This window comes from Drosophila rhopaloa, unplaced genomic scaffold, assembly GCF_018152115.1.
Source record: "Drosophila rhopaloa isolate 14029-0021.01 unplaced genomic scaffold, ASM1815211v1 contig_178, whole genome shotgun sequence".
Lineage (NCBI taxonomy): Eukaryota > Metazoa > Arthropoda > Insecta > Diptera > Drosophilidae > Drosophila > Drosophila rhopaloa.
In genome coordinates this window covers 3,108,880-3,132,397 of record NW_025335059.1, presented here as the reverse complement: position 1 = coordinate 3,132,397, position 23,518 = coordinate 3,108,880, and the positions used below count along the sequence as shown (strand labels likewise).

The window sequence follows — 23,518 nt, the reverse complement described above, 5'->3', positions numbered from 1 at the left end:
AATAAAACTTTAGAAGATTTACAAATTTTTCATTCAAATTTATTTTATTTGTATTTTTTGATCAACAATCGCCCAGTTTTTTGAGACTCTGTATACTTAACCATTCGTTGGGCTGTTTATTTCACAGGTAAGATTTAAGTCCTATAAGTATGAAAGGCTCGAAGGCATAATACTTTAAGTAGAAAATTAACTTAAATGCTGCTGGCTGGATTATGTAAAACTTTTAAAGCGCATTCAGCCGAGACCTTTTTTGGCTTTCAACGTACTAAGCCTATACCTTGTCTACTCAGATTTGGGTTTCTGTGCATCGAGATGGGCCTGCAAAATTTACAAAATTGAAATCAACCGAAATTGTAGGGAACCATATCACAACTCACCTTTTCGGCGACCTTGAGCAGGCTGTCGAAGCTGTTTTGTCCAGTTTCCATGACCATGCCATGGAAGATTTTCGTCTCGCTGGAGGTGAGAAGCTCGTATGGTGAACCGAATTCGACAAGATGACCGGCATCCATGACCAGCACGCGATCCGAATCCATAATCGTATTCAGGCGATGGGCAATGGTCAACACCGTGCAGTCCCGGAATTTGCTTCGTATTGTGGCCTGAATCAAGGCATCTGTCTGGGGATCCACATTGGCCGTCGCCTCGTCCATGACTAGAACGCGATTCTCCCGGAGAATCGCCCTCGCCAGGCACACCAACTGGCGCTGGCCCACGCTGAAATTACTGCCGCCTTCGGAGATCTTACTTTGCAGTCCACTGGGCAGTTCTGCAAACATGGGTTTCAGTTTCACCTCCTCCAGCGCCTCCCACAGCTTGGCATCGTTATACTCCTCGAAGGGATCGAGATTGTAGCGCATGCTGCCCGAGAAGAGCACCGGCTCCTGGGGTATGATGGATATCTTGCTGCGCAGATCAAAGAGCCCCATATCAGCCGTGTCCCTCTCGTCGATGGTGATGATGCCCTCGTTGTAGGAGAGTCGGAAGAGCGCGTTGATCAACGACGATTTGCCAGCTCCAGTTCGGCCAACGATGCCCACTTTTTCGCAGGGCCGGATACGGAAATTAAGGGCCTTCAGGACATACTTGGCCTGCGGATCGGGGAAGTAGCGCAGGCACAAATCCTCCGTCACAATTTCACCCTTTTCGGGCCAATTGGGTGATGGTTTTTTTCCCTCGCGGGACTCGAACTCGCCCTCCGGTTCGATCTCGTCGTACTCCACCACTCGCTCCACCGCGGTCATCGTATTCTCCAGCTCCGCCGATTGCCGCATGCCCCATTGCACCATTCCAGTCATGCCCATCGCTTGAGTGATGGCCAAGCCCACTTCTCCAGAGCTTTTCGGTGGGTTTATAAAGTAGTTGAGGATGATGATCACAATATACAATGTGCAGAAGCAATCCAGGTAATAACCAAAGGCACGATTCGTCGACAAAAATGTGTAGTACCCGGAACTGTGCAAATCCTGCAGATTGTCGAATTCCGCAATGAGTTCCTTTTGAGCTCCCAAAGCTCGGATTGTGGGCAAGCCATTAATCGTGGCGCTTAGGTGAGAGTATATCGGTGATCTGGCCACCGCCTCCAATCGTTTCACATCTCTCGATGTCTTCAGGTAAAACTCCCGGATATAGTAGAAGATAAAACCCAAGGCTAACGTCAAAATGAGGTAGTATGGATTAGTAACGCAAATCACAACAATAATACCCAGTAGAGTAAGAAAAATTTGCACCACATCCAGCATTACAGAGGGCAGTAATTCGTCCACCTGGCCGAGGTCCTTCGAGAAGCGATTGAGAATTCGCCCCGAGGGATTCGTATTGAAGAAGTGCATCGCCGCCCTTGTAATGCCCTGGTACATGGCATTGTGCAGCTGTGTGGAGCTGCGCATCGCAATCTTATAGAAGAGCATTGTGCGCACGATGGTGAATACGACTACGGCCAAATTGAGGGCAGCGAAGTAATACATATCCTCTGAATTTGACATACTTTCTGTCTTATCGTACACGTTTTTGTCCACCCTGCAAAGTCAAAGATGGCATTAATTATTTTCTTCTTAAATGTAGAGATTACTCTTACCAATAGGATAAGTAGTAGTCCGCTGCTGAGCTGAGGATTTGAGTGGCCAGGCAGAGGAAGATCACGAAGAAGAGCATAAACCAACTGCTTCCGGCTGTCAGGTATTCCTTGTACAGTCCAAGACCGATCTTGCCCTCAACTCGCGCCTCCTGCAGCTGCTGAGCTTCCTCCTGGGCCATTGACTCCGCCACGGAACTTAAGGAGGTGAAGCTGTTGTTTCGAGTGCTCGGCTTACTGTTCTTGCTATTCCTTCTGCTCAGCGTGGGTACGTTTAAGAGGTTTAGTCCATCTCCACCTGACCCATCGCCCTCGTCGAACTCTTCATCCTTTTCGTTGGGCGAAGTCAATAGTTGCGCAAAGTCCAGCCCACTGCGTTTCATCGATGAATACGTGCCCATTGCGCTAATGCGACCCTTGTCCATAATAACTATAAGGTCGGCTTGCTCCAGGAACTGCAGCTGGTGGGTGACCAATATCACGAGCTCGCTTTTAAGATAACCGCGCATACACTGATCGAATAAGTGTCGCCCAACGTGGGTATCCACAGCGCTGAGTGGGTCATCCAGCAGATAGATATCAGCTCTTCGGTAAACAGCTCGGGCCAAACTTATCCTGGCCTTTTGTCCGCCAGAGAGAGAAGCTCCCCTTTCGCCCACGATGGTCTTGTCACCAAAGGGCAACAGTTGAAAGTCCCTCTCCAGGGCGCACTTCTTCACCACGGTGCGATAGCGATGCTTGTCCCACTCCAAGCCAAACAGGATGTTTTGGCGCACAGTGCCCGTAAAAAGCCACGGCTCCTGGGCTGCATACGAGTAACTTCCATTCACCCTCAGGTTGCCACTTTCCGCCGGCAGCTCGCCTAGTACGGCTTGGATTAAGCTGGATTTGCCAGCGCCAACGGGACCGATGACAGCCACCAACTTACGAGATCCCAACTGCAGATTGATGTCCTCCAGCGTCGGGTCCACCGAATGGCTCTCCCAACGGGCCTTGAACTGGCTGAACTCAATCAGATTCTCCGAGAGGCCATTCCTCTTAGGACTGTCTCCATTTAGGGACTCTTCCTTCGTGATCGGACTAATGATCTTCGACTTATCACTGACCTGCGTCTCTGGTCGATGCATGAACGTCTCCAACCGCCGAACGGAAACCAGTAGCTCGGCAAACTGAGAGATGCCTTGCGGGAAGAACATGGTCACCGAGCGTCGGAGGATATTATAGTAGGCAGTGACGAAGAAGGCCCTCTCGGCATTCAGGACATTCCCCAGCAGGACAAAGGAAATCAGGCTGGAGGAGGTGAAGATGCGCGACAGGAACATGGCAAACGAGATGAGGATGCCGCGGATGTAGTTGACTTGTTTGATGCACAGCATCTCATTGAAGCGGGTCAGCTCTACCACCTTGCCAAATGGTTTTTCCCAGGCGTACATCTTAATAACCTGGATACCCGAGATGATCTCGTTCATCATCCGAACGCGTTCGTCCGTCCGCAAAGCGGTGCGCAGGCGCAGCACGCTGATCCGCTTGCCGAGGTAGGATTGGAAGGGCAGGAACAATAGCATTATCGCGACCCCAAAAAAGGAAGATACGCCGATCTGTAAATGAAAAGAAAATTTAATTTAAAGTGCGGACTATTATAGTTATTTTTAATTCGTTAATAGTGGTAAACAGTTCTATATTTATTAACATTTGTCCCTCCAAAAAAAATGCACCTCCATTAGATGGTTTTCCATCGATAAATGGGTACAATAAGTACTTAAGAATAATAAAAGAACATTTGTATTCAAGACGAAATTATTTATTGATACTCGCAGTTATCTATTTGAGCACCGGAACAACGACCATAGCCATAAAGGGGAAAGCATATAAGTTTATTGGTTTATGAAAAAAAAAATAAAAAACAACAAGTCTATATTTAATATTATGTAAAGTAGGAAATACATTTTTGATCTTTGGGTCTATGACGAAAATAATCGTTCAGTGCTAAATGTTTTTTTACTAGTTGGTTTTGCAATCTGGCCAAAAATATACAAAACATTCCACTATAAGCACATGTATATCTATGTTACTTTAGAAGCGATTTTCGAGGAGAGTCACTTTTATAGAACTTAGAAGAGGGCTGCAAAGGGGTTTGGTTAGGAACCGGTTTGAGGTTTCGTTTTGAAACACATTCTTACCTCAAGGTACATCAGGTAGGTGACTGCAATCAGCTCTAGAGGAGCTATCCATAAGTAGTGAACGTTGATCAGAACCGAATCAAAACGACCCACGTCGTTGGATAAAAGATTGACCACCTGACCCACTGTTGTGTCACCTAGAGCAGTTCTACTCAGGCGAAGAGCTTTTCGATAGATGAGGCTACTGAGGGCTGGAATTAAGAGATGATAACCGGTTAAATTTAGTCTATGTAGAATAAGCCCCACACTTACCGACGCGCATCTTCATACCCAGATGAAGTAAGCCTAACATATAGGGATGACCTATAACTACACTAAATACGGATCCAGCTATAAGACCCGCTGCATAAAGCTGGGCCTTCGCCCGATCCGGATCATTGCCGGCAAAGTAGGCCATCACCCCAAACAAGCAAATGGGCTGAGTAATTCTGTAATTGGTATTGGAGATCGGTTAGTAATTGGCAAGACAATCTCAGCAAAAGGGGACTTACTTGGTTAAGAATTCCTGGACAAACAGAGATAACCCCGTGAGAAACAGCTTAAACCCAAATACTTTTATCAGGGCGCGACCCAAACGTGGTGTTTCATTTTTGGCCACCTGCTCATCCCAGGCTGCACACAGTTGATCTCCCAGGGAATCTAGATTTTATCTCCATTAAAATAAGTACACGGCTTTTAACCAATTAAGAAACTCACCCGATTTGTGTTCTTTGAGGGCCCGATATAGATCCTTTTGCTCCAGAGTCTTTTTCCGCCCTTTAAATAATACGGGCATGGCAAAACTTCACATTGCATCAGCATCACGTAGGCAGATTTTATTTGTGATACAATAAAAACATAATTAGCGGCAGGCTCTCTCTGTTATCAGGGACTGATACTAATAATTCTTTTGTGATATTATGACAACCAAAAAAAAAAACAGACAACTGTCATTCCCTGGCTCTTATCAGAGGAAAACGGTTGATAGCTAATGTAGCATTAAAAAACGAGTATGTCACGGTCACATTTTTTTTCAAGAACACAAATTAAGTTTTTCTAACTCAAATTTCAGTGACAATAAAAACATAGAAATCAGCAATTAAACCTCTGCGTAACTTGAACGTAATGTACATACGAGGTTGGTTTTTAATAAGTACTTTACTTTTTTCAACGAAAAAAACCCCATTATAATAGAATTTAGTATAATATTTTTTTGAAAGCGATTATATTTGCTGACCCCAATGCATCTATAATTTACGATAACCCAAAACAAATACTCGGTTTAAGAGGCAAGTGAATCAATTAGTTTACTTTTTAAAAACTCCAAACACCAACAACTTATTTAATTTCAAAAAAAAATCTAATCAAAAATTTGAAGACCCTATAAATCAAATTATGTATGTTGTCAGATAAGCGTTACAAATACCAAAGTTCAACTATAGATGATTTGATATATCCACACCTTTTTTTTAAAAGCTTGTTTTTCCGTAATTTGCACAGCACTGATTCATTAAACTTGTCAGCATTTTTTTCCCCAAGCAGATATCACGTTGTGATAGCTTAGTTACTTTTCATTTAACTTTGTTTGTTTCCCTTCACAGTAGTTTTAAAAAGCTAAAGCTAAGTGTCGCCTTCAATTGGTAGCCAATTGAGTAAAGATGCGAGCTCCAGGCAAATGCAAAAAGATTTCCACGCATTGGCCATGCAAATTAAGTGAACCATTGAATGAAATAATCAACTTGGCAGTGTTGTTACGCTGTCTGCGCCCTAGCCCCTTGTACCCTATTCAAATCACAGCGATAAAATAGCACCTTATTATCACAGCTTTAATGAAAAGTCTTTTTTAGTAACAGTTACTTGATTGTTTATACTTAATGTTTATTTCATTAACTGCGGAAAGTAAATATTTATACTACTACTATAGCAAAAAAGATTTTTCATTTTCATTTAAAATTGGTATTCTTCTAGCATTATTAATCAGATACTCGCGGAAAGTTTACTCCAGAAAACAATAACATTTATCAGTATACTCACCAAAACATGAGAGAGGAGAGGGGGTTGGCACGTTCCCGCGGATTCGCCGGCAGTTCATCAGCTTTCATCGACTGCATGCTGTTGGCAGGTTATTGCACTGATTGGATTTAAATTGCACTATATAGAATGTTGAATTACAGAAGACTTGTTTGGTGACCGGGAATCGTCTTTAGGTGGCCGCGGTTGATTAGCACTTTTTCGATCCGAAGGGGGACACGCGCTCGGCTCTAATATAATTAGTTTGGCATTAGCAGGGGAGAAACCAGATGGAAATGCGAGAGACTTCAGAGATATGAGTTCGATTTCTATTCGCCGTAGAAGGGGGTAAATTTTCCACTGTCACAATGCAGATAATATTGCGTGGCATTCAATCGGTTATTTTGCGAGATAGAAATACAAAGATCACTTCACTTCGAGATACTTAATTTTGTTTTATATGTTACAGCCGAATTTCATCATTGTTTTGTTTTCGCTCGGCGCACATCTTATCGTAACTGCATGACTATTCGCGCTATTCTACCCACGTTGATGTGCTCGCTCCGACGTTCCGGCTCGTTCTAATGGTGTTCGCTCTCGCACTCAATCTTAAATAGCTCCCCATTTAATTCTTTGTGCTTACTGTGTTAGTTTCAGATCGGTATGGTGCTCTCTGGGTTTTTCTATAGCTCTTTGGGGCGCTTCGAAACATATCTCCGGAATTCACATTTGTTAGAATGATTTTCCGTCAGATTAAAAATCTCTCTTTGGTACCAGCACTCTCTTTGTGGCCTCTCTTTTATCAGAGGATGAGCAAACCCATCGTTTGACATGACACTCGGCTGTAGTTATCAGTTATAAGTAATGTGTAACAATGATACGCCTTTTAATCGAGCAAGCAAACATTATAATTACTTTGTTATCTTTCATTCTTTTGACTATAATTAATAAAGACTACAAAACTTTTATCATATCTCGAAAAAAGATATATAAATGTGCTTCACAAAAAAAATTTTATTATCGAGCAAATATGTTTTTAATAGCAGCCTAAATGGTAAGTAGGTATGGTTTAAACTGAGAAGTGTAATCTATAAGGCCCATTTTCAAAACATAACTTTGCAGCTTATATTGCATACTTTCGGGCCTTTTTGCAGTAGCACGATCACTTAAAGTATGCCATAAAAATATCTTTTTTTTTAAAGTCGGCAAATAATAACAAACCGAAATGGGATTGTTTGGGATTAGTTATATTTAAAGGTATTTTACGGTATTATTAAAAAATATATAATTTACAAAACTTATTATTCTTTTTAAACCGCATTTAAACACATTTTTTTTAGAAGTACCTTTTTTTTTCAAGTAAGTTTATAAACCAATTTGTTTTAAATATTTTGCATAATTTTTTTGTTTATGTGCTTCAGTCAACCACTTCAAAATTGATAACGCGGATTTTTATCTTCTAAGTATCGACATACAAATTTCCTATCCAATAAACTCCATAAATCTCATGATATATTTTGTGATAGTCAATGCAAGAATATGGTCGTGATTGACGATGGGTATAGAGATCCCGGATTGCCAATTGAATTAATAAGATAACGCATAGCAACAAACAAAATCGGTATGCATGAATGTAGGTGGGGCCTCCCACGGGATGGGCAAGCTTATATAGATCGTGGGTAATCTTAATATTGCATTGGACAGCCCTGGGTGGAAGGAAGTTCTCGATTAGATTACAATTCAACGCCAGCTTATCAAAAGATATTCATAAAAGTAATGTGCACTAATTGTGTCGAAAGTATATTTATACTCATGCATATGAATAAATATGAATATAAATTCAGATGTTGTATAGGTACACCACAGTTAAGCCTCAGTAACATAAACCTTTACCTGCCACACAAAAAACAAAAAAATTAATACATTGCTTTTATATGCAATATAAACTAGTGTGACTATGATTGTTCCATATTTTAACTTTAAATGGCAAAATAGAGAATATAAATATGTTAATGTAGTAGTTTGAGTTCAAGTCAACGAAATATAATGGATTTTCCACAGTATTGACTGTATTTAGGAGACCTTATTGCAATTGCGCTGTCTCCATGACAATGTGGCGTCCGTTAATAAGACGGTACCTTTGAATCAATTAAGGCTGCAGGCAATTGATCACGCCAAGGTGCAAGAGGGGCAGTAACAGTAACACAAACACGTTGGACCCATTATACGGCGGGCAGTACCTGGAGAGGGGCCAATGTGTACGGCTACGGGCAATCCATACATAGAACCGTTAACATTTTATTTGGAGAGCGCCTAAAAAAAACTGCTTTATGTAAGAGCGCTTTGGGCCTGGCGCCGACATTTCGATACCTTGGTGGCTGTACTTGGTTTTGCATCTGGTAAGCCGATCCTCAGCCGATGCCGCATCCACATCATTAAATGTTTCCGCTTATTCTCACAAGCATCCAAAAGCAAACAAACAAATATTCCACATCTATGCAACACACTGAGAGGGAGCGAGAGGGAGAAATTGGGAGAGCGAACGGTCTTTTTCAGCTGGCAACGCCACAAGTCGCAAAAGTATAAAAAGAGCCGGCACAATGCAAAACGTTTTATTCGCCCAGAAAAGTTTGAAAAGTAAACATCTTGTGCCGAAATACACAACATCAAATCCCTAAAATGGCTTTCGTTGGCAAGAAGTACAAGCTGGACAAGTCCGAGAACTTCGATGAGTACATGAAGGAGCTGGGTAAGTGTCCAGAAATAAAGCACAAATTTGCCATGCGGCAAAAATATCCAAAATAAAACGAAGTGACTAAGAAAGAAGGGAGAGGGAGAGAAGCTAAAAACACGCCACCGAAATCGACCGGCCGGCATTTTCTGTACAAGTGTGTAAAAACTGCAAGGGCGGAATAAATTCAAGTACTTCCCGAATTATAAAATAACGTAATATCAACTAGAAAACAATGAATGAATTTTATTATTTAAACGATTTACTCAGCGTTCCAAAAAGCAGTTTCTAAACTGTAATTTAAATCTGCCCATGAATCTTTTTCTGCATGTGTGTGAGATGAAAATCAATAGAGAGGAGGAACGGAAAAAGAGATGCACAAGCTGAGAAAACGTGGTCCAAAATAACAGTTGCGAATCAGAGCGCATAAGGTATAAAATGCGTTAAAACTGATTTGAGAGAGTCATAAACCCAAAAAAAACTAATTAAGTGAGGGGTCTGAACTTTGCTCCCCTTTTTGAGTAACTTCTGCCTGTTTTCTATGGGACCATCATCATGACATTAGCTTTTGCGACAGATGTCGTATATGTGTCACTGGACTTTGCACTAGCCTATAAACTTTTTGTAGCTGCGATATTTAGCCTAGGCCATACAAAATAATTTGTAGATAATTTTAGCCTTCAAAATATAAGAGTATATTAAATTATTTAATTCAATATGATGAAACATATTTGTAATAATTTATAATACCAAATAATTCAAATGATCGATAGTTTCTATGCCTGTCTAGACGTTTTCAGGGGCCGTGTCAGGGGGATGTGGGATAAATTTAGAAACCGGAGATGGCGCGCCACTTTGAGGTCCGGATTTATTTACCAGTCCCCGGTTCGCCAGAACTTTTCGCCTACACTTTGCGGTTTCGGTTTTAGTGCTAGACTTGGTCTCAGAGCCACGTACTTCTCAATTTTCAAACCCAAACAAATCCAAACGAACATGCCGTTGGGACCCCGCAGCTGTTATCAGTTGTCGAATATAAATGCGATAAACTACATACTACATATATGTTCCAATGGGCACGATAATTAGGTGCGATTACGGATTTTGCACTTTGGGCAGGCGGCCCTATCATAGACCACAGTTCGTAATTGCAGGCTAGTCTAATCTATTCAAGGTTCTCCTGTCATATACGATGCATATAAATCGATCTCTGCTACAGTTGCTGGGTTCCCATGAGTGGGAACTTATCGTGCTACGGCAGTTGACACTTGACTCGAGAGGACTTGACAAAAGCCAAACTTGTGAGGGGTATGTGATCCATACATAATTGAACATAATTGATTGGACCTCTTGATGGTTGTACAATGTTTTCAATTCGATATATTATAGGTCAGAAATAAACCGTAATGTTATTTTCTCTAGAATCCAGAATCTTGTTGCTGGCTCATTCAATTCTGCTTTGCGCATAGAGCACGTTTAATTATTTGTTTTTGTTTCTTTACAAACCCATTCAAATAACGATACGATATTTGTTGGCACTGGAAGCTTTAGCTGAATCTAAAAATGTGAAAATAAATGAATCAGATTAAAAATGATTCATACCAAACAGTAAAGCTATAAAATATTATTTATTATAGGACGTACAAAATCAAGTATTTAATGCTAGCAATTATTTAAAAACGATTTAATGACTATTTTTAATGAGATATCTTCTAATGACTGAATTGCTTGCTTATCTTACAATAATGCTATTATCTTGATTACTTCTCTGAAACTATAAACACTTTAACCGACTGCATTTTAGCGTTTGAAATAAGTAACACCGAAATTTAAGACCTATTTTAAACATGTATAATATTTAAGTTTTGACCGTATGTATATACAGATTGTTCTGCTGCAATCGACATCCTCACTTGTATATATATATATATATGTGTTGCTGCACTGAGATAATGTGGTGTATGTTAGGTCTATATATAGAGGGGCTTGCCAATTGATAAGCCCCTAGACTGAGGAGAAGGCGACGGCCCGCATTGTTCGTTAACCTTGAGCACGACTTTTGACGTTTTGACTGAGTCTGCAGAGAACTTCATTGCTCGGCTTTATTATTTTCAATTAAATATGATATGATTTGCATTGTGACCACTCTGGGGTCGCCAACTCTGTTGGGGTAATTGAATTATGTGCAGTCTTCTCATAATTCTTCTTTTATTCCGATTTTTGATTTCTTTACTTTCCCTTCGCATACATTTTGATCACTTCTGAATTCTTATTTTACTTATTTTACTTGCAGGCGTCGGTCTGGTGACCCGTAAGATGGGCAACAGCCTGAGCCCCACCGTGGAGGTGACTTTGGAGGGTGATACCTACACCCTGACCACTACCTCCACCTTTAAGACGTCGGCGATCAGCTTCAAGCTGGGCCAGGAGTTCGACGAGGAGACCCTAGACGGACGCAACGTGAAGAGCATCATCACCCTGGATGGCAACAAGCTGACGCAGGAGCAGAAGGGCGATAAGCCCACCACCATCGTCCGCGAGTTCAACGACGGAGAGCTGATCACCGTAAATATATAATAGCCTATATAACCAACCACTCCTTACTGATCCAAACCCTTCCCCGCAGACCCTCACCATCGGCAGCGTGAAGTGCGTGCGCGTCTACAAGGCCGTCTAAGTGCCCCCGACAGCTGCCATGATTGATCTATAACTATAACCATACGACTACATGAATTGCAACTAACTCAGATAGCCACTAATGTTATTGACTAACAGTGAATTAAACTAAACCAAACGAAAATGCACGCGCAGGCTAATGTTAATTTATAATCGCACCCTTACACCCGCAGTAGGTGTAGGTGAGAATATCCCTCACTATCGGGGGACCAATTTCCAAATGCATTTAAATAAACTAAAACACTGAAGTGCTTTATAAATAAAGACTTTTACTTTGCTTTTTAATCCGATTGTTTTTTGTACTGGATAAGAAAATGTGCTTAGCCACACCAATCAAAAATATATCAAAATTAGTAATATGAAGCAATATATTCTAAATTCTGTTTTCGATCTTATACCTAAGAGGTTCCAAAACTTTTGCTTAGTGAGTATAGACATCTAGAGTATATATTATTTATAATGATATTTAGATAGTGTCAAACTGACTTTAAAACCAATGGATCAAATAAAGCAGAAAAATGGGTTTGAAAAAATCACTGATTGTTGGCTATATACAAATGTATATAGCAGTGGATTTTTGATTTCAGATTTTTATATTGTTGATATAGTTCAAACATAAGAAGGGTTAAGGAAATGAATCCATTTTTTTTTGCCTAAACATATGTATATAGCGAATTGGTGCAGGCCTGTACTAACTTCTTTACCTTTGGTTTGAGTTATATACGTTTTACTGTAGCATATTAAAACTTTGTACTGTTTTCGGCTTTACGATTGGAATGCTTCTCATCCTACGCGCTTCTGCTGCGATTCATTCGCGACTCGCCGCTTTGGCTAATTGAGAATGAAATACTATATCTTTGAGGTTTTTGTAGTGTGAATGGGTCTGTTGAGGGCGAGTGTACTCTACAAGTGTGGGTGGCATCTATAGAAGTTGTGGGACTGGCGCAGGCGCAGTTTTTATCACCGGAGAGTCAGCAGCACGGCCACACTTTCCGCCGGGTTTTTTGTTAACATTCACCGTTTGCCGGTAGCGTTAGAAAAACTTATATCCACATGGATCCCAGTTGCGTCATTCGGTAAATTAAAACCATTTAAGAGTTGGGCAATTTGGGGCCATAAATTAAAAATAATAGAACCTTTATCGGTTTGATTATCGAAGCACGAAATGGTCTGATAACACGGATAAAATATAACGGTCTCGTGGGTGTGAGTGAATTGTGTGAGTTGTGTGGGGCTCATTGTGTAATCGCTGTGGAAAAAAAAGTTGGTCTACTTTGAGGCGCCCCCAAAATCCAAATACAAAGTCAAAGGTTCTTGTTAGTGTTCTTGGCTGGAGCTTTCCAGTCTGAAAGCTATGTCCAGTTTGTTGTTGCCAAACGGGTTTTTAACTAGAGAGAGATCTTCACGCGGTGTCAGCAAAAAAGGCCGTATCACGCCATCGCCGTTACTTTGGAGCTCACTGTTCCCCACTCTCTGCACAGAAAGAAAATAATATTTTTTGTTGGGTCTAAAATATTTTTAGTAATTCTCTAATATTCTCTAAGAAAAGTAAATGCTGGAAAAAATAGAATGATATTACATAATGATATTATTTCCAGCAATAACATTAAGGATCTTATTAGAAAACTAATAATTTTTTATCACTAGTTTTTGAATGTTGGATTAAATTTTTAATGGATTTCTATTTCAAAATAAACATAGATATTTAAGAAATTTTTTCTGTGTGAGCTACTGAGCGCGAGGAGAGTGGATCCCGCTCCCTGGAGAGCTGTTGTTTACAAATCGCCAGCCGTTGGAGCAACAGTCTTGATTCGATAAAGATGCAGTGTGGTTTTCAACGACTAAACTAGCCAGGCTATCTATGTGGAGATGGACAAAAGATTCGACTTGTTCACAGATAGTATAAGAAAAATTGACCTTGCAAGATTATTTTCGGATTTGCCATAAAACATATTCAAGAGTTATTGATGTTAGGGAGCGTACTGTGTTCGCTTTCGCTCGTCGATTGGAAAATGGAATTTTTTGTAGCACCGATCAGTTGAGATTCAGCCGCTGTCCAAGATCGCCGTTCTCTCTGTCGCCTTCTCTTCACTGCTGCTGGGCATTCCAAAAATTTAATTATTTCGGTTTTTGCATTCTAATGTGAGTAGTAAGAGAGAACGAAAATTTAATAACGAGGCGGCTTCTCCATGAGCAAAAATTAAGTGCAACGTTAGCAAGAAACCGTGTTTTTATGTCTGCGTGTGTGCGTGGGAGTGGGTTTAATCACCCGCTTGTGTGTGAGTGGAAGTCGTTAGACACTTTCCAGCGCCGTCTTATCAGTAGGGATTGTTTATGTTTATCCAGATTTCCAGCCCGATACGACAATTGACTTAAACAACGGCGAACTATGAATAATTATGAACCTAAACTTTTCCGATTATTATTTATGGTCATGCAAACGTTATGTAATCGCTCTGAAACAATATAAATTGTCAAGTGCAAAGAGCGAACCCAACTCGCCTGCTGATATAGTACAGCTCCCACTCGAAACGGCAGACTATATCAGCCGATCTTAAGTAATCACTAAAAAGATTTTCTAACATTTGGTGTTCCCCTGTGTTTGTGTTAGTTTGTCGATTTTTGGTTCCCAGTTTGTTTTGAACCTTGTCCTCAAGGTGAAATTTCGGGCGATAAACGAATTTACTTATAGGGAAGAGAGAGCCATTGATGACACTAATGAAAACTACTAACGATGTAGACCACTAGTGATTTCCAATGAAATTGCAGGTATAGAAAACAGAACAGCCTTTGAAAATGTATCGTTTCGCCATAGACAATTACATAAGTAAAGCAGAACTGCACTTGAACAAACATTTGATATACAAATTAAGGTCAATATTGATGAGCGGTGGAAAATTGCTTACTTTTGCTTTTCCAATTAATTTCTATATTTGAGTCTGAATATTTGTTTATGATTCCAAAAATATTTTTACATCTAAAAATGGGACTTATATAAGTGGGAAACATGACAATAAAAACTAAATAATAGATAATAATAGACTAACAGAATGAATGTGTTGACCATCATAATTAAATAAGTTGAGGTTACATTTCTGATAATCATTCAAAACCATAACAAATCTATAATCACTGATGGAGTGATCAATATTGAAGAACTTAGTTCATTTTATTAATTTCAATAAAGAAATTCAATTCAAAGTGTCTTCTCTTGTTGATTGTAAGTACATATTTTTTCAAAACCGCTGCACCCACACAAATTGATTCTATTTTTGCTGATCCGTCAACAACAATGGTATATAAATATCTTTCGATTGAGGAGAAATCATCTGGAATCAGCAGGGGGAAGGAAAAACAACTTTTGCCGAAGAACCGAATAGTAAACATCTCTTTCCTTCTCCCATAGCTGATTTCCCACCTTACACCCAGTCAGCAATGGATCGCTCGAGTATCGCCGCCCTGGTCAGTCCGTACCGCCGTCGTCCGGGTATGACCGAGTTTGGAGCTGCGGCCCCGGCCGGCGGAAGTGTGGGCCTCAAGGGCATTGTCGCAGGCGGCATTACGGGCGGCATCGAGATCTGCATTACCTATCCCACCGAATACGTGAAGACACAACTGCAGCTGGACGAGAAGGGAGCGGGCAAGAAGTACAACGGCATCTTCGACTGCGTCAAGAAGACGGTGCAGCAACGCGGATTCCTGGGTCTCTATCGCGGCCTGAGTGTCCTCGTATACGGCAGCATTCCAAAGTCAGCGGCAAGGTAAGTGTCATCCAAATCTTCTAATATCAATCAGACACCATTTAAATATTTTGGTAATAGAATAATGCTCTAATTGATGACAAGAAAATCTGTCATTTAGACGAAAACAATTTTCATAAACAGTAGAATGATGGATGCTGTGTTATGTTATCGTAAATATCCAATCGAATTCAATTCGAAAGTCTGTAAGAAAATTTATGCGCTCAGAAGTGCAGATTTTTAACAATTCTCTTTAAAGTCAGTTTTCGAAAATTTGGAAAGGGCTTAGATCATAAAAATGACGAAAAACCGACACAAAAATATTTTCAAAGATTTGAACACAGATTTTTAGAGAATTAAACCAGAATCCTTTAGAGGTATGCCACTTTAAAATCTGATTTCTGTATGAAAAGTTATGGGCTTAGAAGTGCAGCTTTTGGACACTTTTCTGAAAAGCCATTTTTTGAAAATTTGGAAAGGGGTAACATCATTCAAAATGATTAAAAATCGACCAAAAAATATTTTCCAAGATTTGAACACAGATTTTTAGAGAATTAAACCAGAATCATTTAGAGGTATGCCACTTCAAAATCTGATTTCTGTATGAAAAGTTATGGGCTTAGAAGTGCAGCTTTTGGACACTTTTCTGAAAAGCCATTTTTCAAAAATTTGGAAAGGGGTAACATCATTAAAAATGACTAAAAATCGAACAAAAAATATAATCCAAGATTTGAACACAGATTTTTAGAGAATTAAACCAGAATCATTTAGAGGTATGCCACTTTAAAATCTGATTTCTGCATGAAAAGTTATGGACTTAGAAGTGCAGTTTTTGGACACTTTTCTGGAAAGCCATTTTTCGAAAATTTGGAAAGGGGTAACATCATTAAAAATGACTAAAAATCGACCAAAAAATATAATCCAAGATTTAAACACAGGTTTTTAGAGAATTAAAGCACAATCATTTAGAAGTATGCCACTTCGAAATCGGATGTCTATAAGGAAAGTTATGGTCACAGAAGTGAAGTTTTTGGACACTTTTCTGCAAAGCTATTTTCAAAAATTTGCAATGGAAATCTGGAAAAAAATATAGATATTTGTAAACAATATATTTTCGGCTTTAATAAATGTCTGATTTACTTGCAGGTTCGGCGCCTTCGAGTTCTTAAAGTCAAAGTCTGTGGACTCCCGGGGACAACTAAGCAACTCTGGAAAGTTGCTCTGCGGCTTGGGCGCTGGCGTCTGCGAGGCCATTGTTGCAGTTACTCCTATGGAGACCATCAAGGTTAAGTTCATCAATGACCAGCGCAGCGCCAATCCCAAGTTCAAGGGCTTCGCGCACGGAGTGGGCCAGATCGTCAAGACGGAAGGTATCTCGGGCGTTTACAAGGGACTTACGGCCACTATTTTGAAGCAGGGCTCAAACCAGGCCATTCGCTTCTTCGTGCTGGAGTCACTGAAAGATTTGTACAAGGGAGAGGATCATAATAAGCCGGTGCCAAAGTTGGTGGTTGGAGCGTTCGGTGCCATCGCCGGAGCTGCTTCTGTCTTCGGCAACACGCCGCTGGATGTTGTCAAGACGAGGATGCAGGGTCTGGAGGCCTCCAAGTATAAGAACACTGCCCACTGTGCGCTGATGATTCTGAAGAATGAAGGACCAGCCGCCTTCTACAAGGGCACAGTGCCCCGTTTGGGACGGGTGTGCCTGGATGTGGCCATCACCTTTATGATCTACGACTCCTTCATGGATCTTTTCAATAAGGTGTGGCTGTAACCGCGGCAGTAGACCTTGCGACTTAGTTATTTAGTTCATCCCTTTCCCCAAAGCCCAATCGTGCATTTCTTTAACTGTACCCATTGACCTAGTCGGCTGTTGTAATAGTTTCTAGTTCCGTGACATATTCCAAGAAAGCATTTTATATACACTGTGTACTCATCATGATTATATGGATATAGAAATTATACAGCTTGTTTTAAATATTGAATAAAATCTGAGATGTCTGTTGGAAACTGTTTTCTGATTTTTAATTAGCTGGCGGAAATGTGTATTTGACTAAAAATAAAAAACAGAAAAAGTTATTAAACTCACACTCGATCACTACAACATGAAATTCGGAGAGTGTCCAGTCAATCAATGGATTAAAAATATATTTATTATTGTCTTTTTTAAAAAAGTAAACATTTTAATTGGTACTATATAATAGTACGAACTTTTCATAAATAAGACTAAGTCAAACAGAATTCTTTAAATTAGGTCTTACACCAGGAAATGAAAACCGATTCATCTAGTAGAAGGGATATTTAGAAATTTAATGACAGATTTGCATATGTTAGCTCGAGACGAACGTAAGCAATCCCTAATTAGCACCGTAGAATATAAACTTGATAGCATAACAGTCATTTGGGGTTGTCTTTAATTGCAATTAATAACGAATAGATTGCTTGCACCATAGATTAGGACAGATTATTCTAGTTTTAAAGTACAAGGCATTTAGCGCACCACGTTGAGGGGGATTGAAGCATTCTTGCTGCTGACAATTCGTCCTAACATTTCATCGAGTGGAGCTCCCAGCTCCTGCCAAATGCACTTGCCGATCAGCGAGATTTCCTCGAGTGGCGGTCGGAAGGCCACCAGCAAATTCAGGCATATACCATCCGTATTCTCCTGCTCCGAAGGCGAGTGTTCCACGCTGAGTAAGCCATGTGGCCTATGCTGTGGTAGCTCTGCACCAAAAATCTCAATCATAAACTTGCGCAGCGTAGAGTGCAGGCTGCGATTCGGATGCAGCTCAACCGTTGGGAAGTGGTGGGCATTCTTCTCGCTGACCAGGATGTTAAGGGAGTTGTGGGACCCGCTTCCGAGCCACTGCCAACACTCGTAGATAGTTCCTTTTGTGGGAATATCGTGTGGGCAGTATGTTTCCGTGCCAGGGCGAAGGGGTAATTGCAATCTTTTGCCCCTGTTGGTAGGCTCGTCCAATATCAATGATATTGAGGATGTCGTTAGCCCGAAGCGGCACCTCCTTAGGATTGCGCACCCATTTTGCCTGGATAGACTCGGCATCCGCATCCGCTGGTGTTTTCAGCCGCCCGCCCGTTATGCGACCAGTGAGCACGAAGCGGAACCAAGAGCCACCAGCCGCCTCCACGGCTAATAGGGTGGTCAACTCGGCATTCAGACCGGTCTCCTCGAAGACTTCCCGGGCGGCTGCCTCAGTGATGGATTCGCCCCGCTCCATGCGGCCGGCGGGTAAGTACCACTTGCCTGTTCAATAGAGTGCAACGTTAGCGGTTTTAAGAGGTGTGGTTTTGGGTATTTGGGTATGGCACCCCATACTCACCTGCACAGCTCTGTTTGGCCTCCTCGATCATGAGCAGCTCGTCGTGCTCGTTGATCAGTACACAGGCCACAATATAGGTGACTGTCTGACCAAGAATGGGTACGAAATCGGAGGTGGATGAGGGCTGTACTCCTTGGGCCTCGGCTGTGGCATTTTGTTCTTTCAAAGAAAAGTCGCACAATTCCGTTGTGATGTCGCCCAGATCTTTGGCGTCCAAAACGCGACGCACTTTCTCTACAATCGATGCCATCCTGTTTTGCTAAGTAGACATCATTAGAAATTCAGAGTACAACTGGTATCTAAAAACTCACTTTTAGCGCTGAATTTCAAGGCGGCTGACTCAGTTCGTTGAACATGCTACGCCCAGCAGTTGGAATCTCTGCATATATCTCCGGCTCTATATATGCAAATTGCTAATTCTGGGGAGTGCTCTTGAAATACAGAAAAACGCTATAGAATCGTGGCGAACTCAAGAACGGACGGTATGTGACTGACTGGCGGCTATAATGCCCAATAAAATGGCCAAGACGATGGCAATCAACTTTTTGTTGTTGTCGCTCTACACAGGTGCTGCGGTGGCCTCTATTTCTTGCTATTTCTCTCTATTCTCTGTATTGATATCGGAATGGATGTCAAATAAGCCGCTCGACGGGTTTTCTTTGGGAGAAAGTGCATTGGAATGTGTCTCCGTCTGGGGCCAGCTGTTCGCTGTTCTTCTCAGTACTTTACTTGGCATCCAGCTCCGTCTATCAATTGGCCAATTACTAATTGCACACTTATTTATTTCACTGCCATTTAAGGCCTAATTGATTTGCAAGAAGGGGCAAGAACGGGTAATTTTGTTAGTAAATACAAGGCAGAGTGGCTATAAACCAGTCTGGCAACACGGTTGGTTTGTTTACCTTTATTAGTGTGACCGTGTGACAGAAATACCTCATAACGCTTTTGCCCATCTGGTATTAAATGCAGAGCCTGGTCCCACTCCCAAAATTTAAATTTACCCCAATGATTATAAACAACCACAGAAACTCAACTTGTTTGTTATCGTAACCCCAAGTGCGATAATGTACATGTCATATGCTAATTTCAACGACAACATGCATTATTCAACCTCGCAGCGAATTTAGCCGACAAACAGCAAACAGGCGTTTCGCCATAGATTAATATTAAAGCGCATCGTTTATATATATCCCATCCGTCCATATGGACGGCTGTTTGTGCGTTTGTGAGCAGGAAGCCTCGCTGATTGCCAGCAATAAAATTTGAATGCGGAAATTTCATTGTTTACCCAAATCGATCATCATTAAAAGCATTGCTGTTGCCATTCCCGGTTGCCATTGCAAAAGTGCCAATTGCCCCGAATCCATGGCGTATACTTAACGTGGGCGGAGCTCCCTGTGGGTGGTGGTTTTGGTTGGTTCGACTACTGGTAATGGGCCTGCAAACTCAGATGCCTGCGTAGGTAATTCAATTTTGTGCAAATGCTTGATTTGCCATTTAGCTGCCAGACCTAATCCCGGGCCTTGAGTTTTGCCTACACAGTGACAATACCCGAACAATAATTTAGTAATTTGATAATGCCTTCTGTTGGTAAGCTTAAAATACTTAAGCTACAAAATGCTTAACTGAAGTCTGTTTTACGTTTGAAAACAATTTTTTACATTAAGTCTAACTATGTATGTCTTTATTTTTCTAAAATAAATTTTATTGGAGATTTATAACTTTATTTATAACTTCATTTAAGCATTATAGTTGCTTTAAAAAAAATGGCTGTTGCAAACTGAATGTTAAAATTTAGAAAATAAAAGTTATATTTGATATCAGTATTTGAAGTTCCTTTTCTGTATTAAATTTGTATCTCTTCTAACAAAGAGATTTTTAATACTGCTAGTAAATATTATGTTGAAGTAAAATTTTTAATAAAATTCAAGTAAATAAAATAATATTTCTTGTCGTGTTTTTCCATTTCTTCGCTGTCTTCACCTTAGGCCTACTTTCTCCGTTCTCCACTTTCTCCTCGTTGGCTCCTCAACCACAGTTCACATAAGACTTTTGTCATTATATTGTTAATTTGTTTTAGTTGTTTTTTAATTTCCTTGGAGAGTCGCAACCTCGCAGAGTCGTACATACATGCGTGAGTGCTTAAATGTAGTGGTGTCCTTGCTGGAATTTGGGGGGTGCAGGGGTGCTGATGTGGGTTTGTGTGGGTGTGCTAATGTACTGTGAGTGGATCTCTGGTAATAACGGCTAAAGTAAAATGCTGATAAAGTGGCGAATGTTTTGGAATGTGCGAGTGTTTGTGCGAGCGGATTCTGCTGCGTGGCTGTGATGACAGGCAAAAGCGAACACAAAACGTTCATTTCCCACATGCACCATTATTCGTTGAAACCCGTAAATTTCACCGAAAACGAACAGCAGCAGCAGCAGCATCAACAGAAACAGCAGCACCAATCCAAGAAGCTGCTTAACACGAGAATAATGTTTAAAATGTTTATTATGTGTGCAAGTGACGCGAGCTTCTTTCTCACTCCTCGGCATCTTCCCCTTTTAGATGACAGGCCCAGCCGACAGGCCAATACGCACATAACTCTGCACTGCCAGAAAAAAAACAATTTAAGATCTATTGTCTATTCATCTTTAAATTTTAAAATTGAAATGTTATACAATAGTGTGTTAAATAAGCCAGCAAATATTAATTTAAAACATTTGCTTCAGACCAACTGCCATATTTCAAACCACTCTAAATTTAGTCTCTAAAAAGATAACTATTTTTATTATAGACAATTAATTCATTTTTTACCAGCGAGCTCTAGTTTAATGAAAATAATTGTTTGGCTTGGTTATTATTAGTAAAATCCATTAAATGGGGACATGTAATTATACATATGTATATAAGTAATAAGTATATATGTAATCTTACAAAAGATATTTTAAAATAAAATGTTTTCAAATTTAACAAATTTACAATTTAATAGGATTACTTATCAATTTAGCATAGTTGTGTAACAAATTACATCACACAGATGAACTATAATGACCAGGAATAAACGTAATACTCTTATTATCAGCTGGACAACATTCGGGAGCTGACATAAAACCGCTTTTCCATAATGAGCATTATGCTTCAAACCACTCTACAAACATTTTGAAACATTGTGTTGTGCTGACATAAAATCCTCAATCATGCGAACATGAAATCAAATCCTGACTGCGTGTAACCGCTTGGAGTACGAAATACTGGGTTTTTGTTTCTCAGTGCGCAGACATACATATGCACACTGTACGGAGCACACATACATATATATAAATATATGTATTTACATGTGGCAATGTTGATTTTCGTTGTGCCAGTGCCGGATGCGAAACAAGTAGTCCAAATAACCCGCAATAAGCTTTTGTCACGATTAACAAGGCTTACGCAAATGTGTGTCTCTGTGGTGGAGAGATGCCCCCCTCCCCCATCCGCATTTCCCAGGCCCCCTCCACCCCCGTAATACCCCTTTCCACACCACAATTCCCAGCATAATTACATGCACGCCATGTGTGTGTGTGTGTGTGGGGGGTGCGTGGGAGTGGGTGCGTGTGTGTGAGCCATATTTTAGATTAATGATGGCGTCGACTCGTATTAGGCAAATGAAGAAATCGACATCGACATGCGGTTGAGGACAAGGTGAGCTCACCCCGCAGGATCCCCAGGATCTTGTGCTGAGTCTTGGATTAGAATCCGGCGGGTTTTATGGCTCGGGTTTTAGCCCCATCCTGTTCGTTGTGGTTTTCGCAGCACTTCCGCAACAAATTTGCCACAACAATAAGTGCATATCATTATGCTGATTTAAGTGGCCACCCCAAAAGGTACCCATCCATAGCGAGTTATTGCCCGCACACCTGACCTCACCACTTCCACCCACACGCGTCTCAAAAACTCGCCCACAAATGTACGCTACACGGGAATCGCGGGTCTGCTGCTCCTGGAGATCCTGGAGGTCCTGGGCACCGGCGTGCATGCAAGTGGGTACATAAATCTTTGTTTAAAGACACATGCACAATGTAAGTTAAATTGGCAATAACGTGCTTTCTTTTATACGCTAAGCACACAGCAACACACACACCTGCGCCCACAGGTGCGGTCAACCAACTAGCAATCGAGAATTTGCTCTTAAATACAGTCGAACTTCTTAGACGGAAACTTTCCCAGTTCAAAGTCAGTTGAAGTGGTAGAGATACTCATATCAGCGATTCTATAACTGAAAGTTTTCTTAAGGCTTGTTTCGAGAGAGAGAGAGAAAGATAGTTATGGCACAAGTTTGAAACTATAGTCCCAAAGTTTGACTTAAAAGCCAATTCGAGTTATAAATATGCTTCTTTAAGGCAATTTGTTTTAAAAGTTCATTTATATTTTTCATGAAAACTTGTATAAAAACAGCAAAAATAAAAACGAATTGAAACATATATTTATATATATATTTATTTAAAAATTTAACAAGTAAACACCACAACTAATAGTCTTCAAAATCGAGTTGCCCTGTTGCAAAGACGTGTTAACCTTTAGAATATTATCGTTCATAAGAAAACATAATTAATTATTTATGTTTATATTACCCTGCCCTAAAACCCTAAAGTGTGCGCACCAGTGGTGAGATAATAAAATGTTCATTTTCAGCGCTATTATTTTTTCCGAAACTGTGTCCACACACACACACACACACACATACAGAAACCCACTGTCGTACACTCACCGACATGCATATATATGCAGATGTAGACGTGGCCGTATACATAACGGTAACGGA

General features: G+C 40.7%; 4 protein-coding genes across 4 annotated transcripts; 2 read left to right on the top strand and 2 right to left on the bottom strand.

Moving 5' to 3' along the window:
* Window positions 1-12: 12 nt before the first annotated feature.
* LOC108045496 (probable multidrug resistance-associated protein lethal(2)03659) lies at window positions 13-6,815 on the bottom strand. The gene is made up of 8 exons (XM_017124843.2): window positions 6,268-6,815; window positions 4,951-5,036; window positions 4,746-4,893; window positions 4,507-4,682; window positions 4,255-4,445; window positions 2,078-3,672; window positions 378-2,019; window positions 13-318 (listed from the first exon to the last, which is right to left on the bottom strand). The coding sequence occupies exons 1-8, from the start codon at window positions 6,342-6,344 to the stop codon at window positions 283-285; spliced, it is 3,951 nt and encodes a 1,316-aa protein (XP_016980332.2). The 5' UTR covers window positions 6,345-6,815; the 3' UTR covers window positions 13-282.
* A 2,030-nt stretch (window positions 6,816-8,845) lies between these two features.
* On the top strand, window positions 8,846-11,932 carry LOC108053017 (fatty acid-binding protein, muscle). The gene is made up of 3 exons (XM_044459025.1): window positions 8,846-8,992; window positions 11,265-11,536; window positions 11,598-11,932. The coding sequence occupies exons 1-3, from the start codon at window positions 8,923-8,925 to the stop codon at window positions 11,646-11,648; spliced, it is 393 nt and encodes a 130-aa protein (XP_044314960.1). The 5' UTR covers window positions 8,846-8,922; the 3' UTR covers window positions 11,649-11,932.
* A 1,735-nt stretch (window positions 11,933-13,667) lies between these two features.
* LOC108041711 (tricarboxylate transport protein, mitochondrial) lies at window positions 13,668-17,397 on the top strand. The gene is made up of 3 exons (XM_044459024.1): window positions 13,668-13,789; window positions 15,054-15,408; window positions 16,534-17,397. Exons 2-3 carry the CDS (start codon window positions 15,083-15,085, stop codon window positions 17,159-17,161), a joined length of 954 nt encoding a protein of 317 aa, XP_044314959.1. The 5' UTR covers window positions 13,668-13,789; window positions 15,054-15,082; the 3' UTR covers window positions 17,162-17,397.
* A 121-nt stretch (window positions 17,398-17,518) lies between these two features.
* LOC108041712 (8-oxo-dGDP phosphatase NUDT18) lies at window positions 17,519-19,611 on the bottom strand. Its single transcript, XM_017119707.2, is given in 4 exon segments — window positions 17,519-18,238; window positions 18,240-18,652; window positions 18,729-18,987; window positions 19,040-19,611. Coding segments are annotated over 3 exon segments (1,023 nt in total). The 5' UTR covers window positions 18,979-18,987; window positions 19,040-19,611; the 3' UTR covers window positions 17,519-17,878.
* Window positions 19,612-23,518: the final 3,907 nt, after the last annotated feature.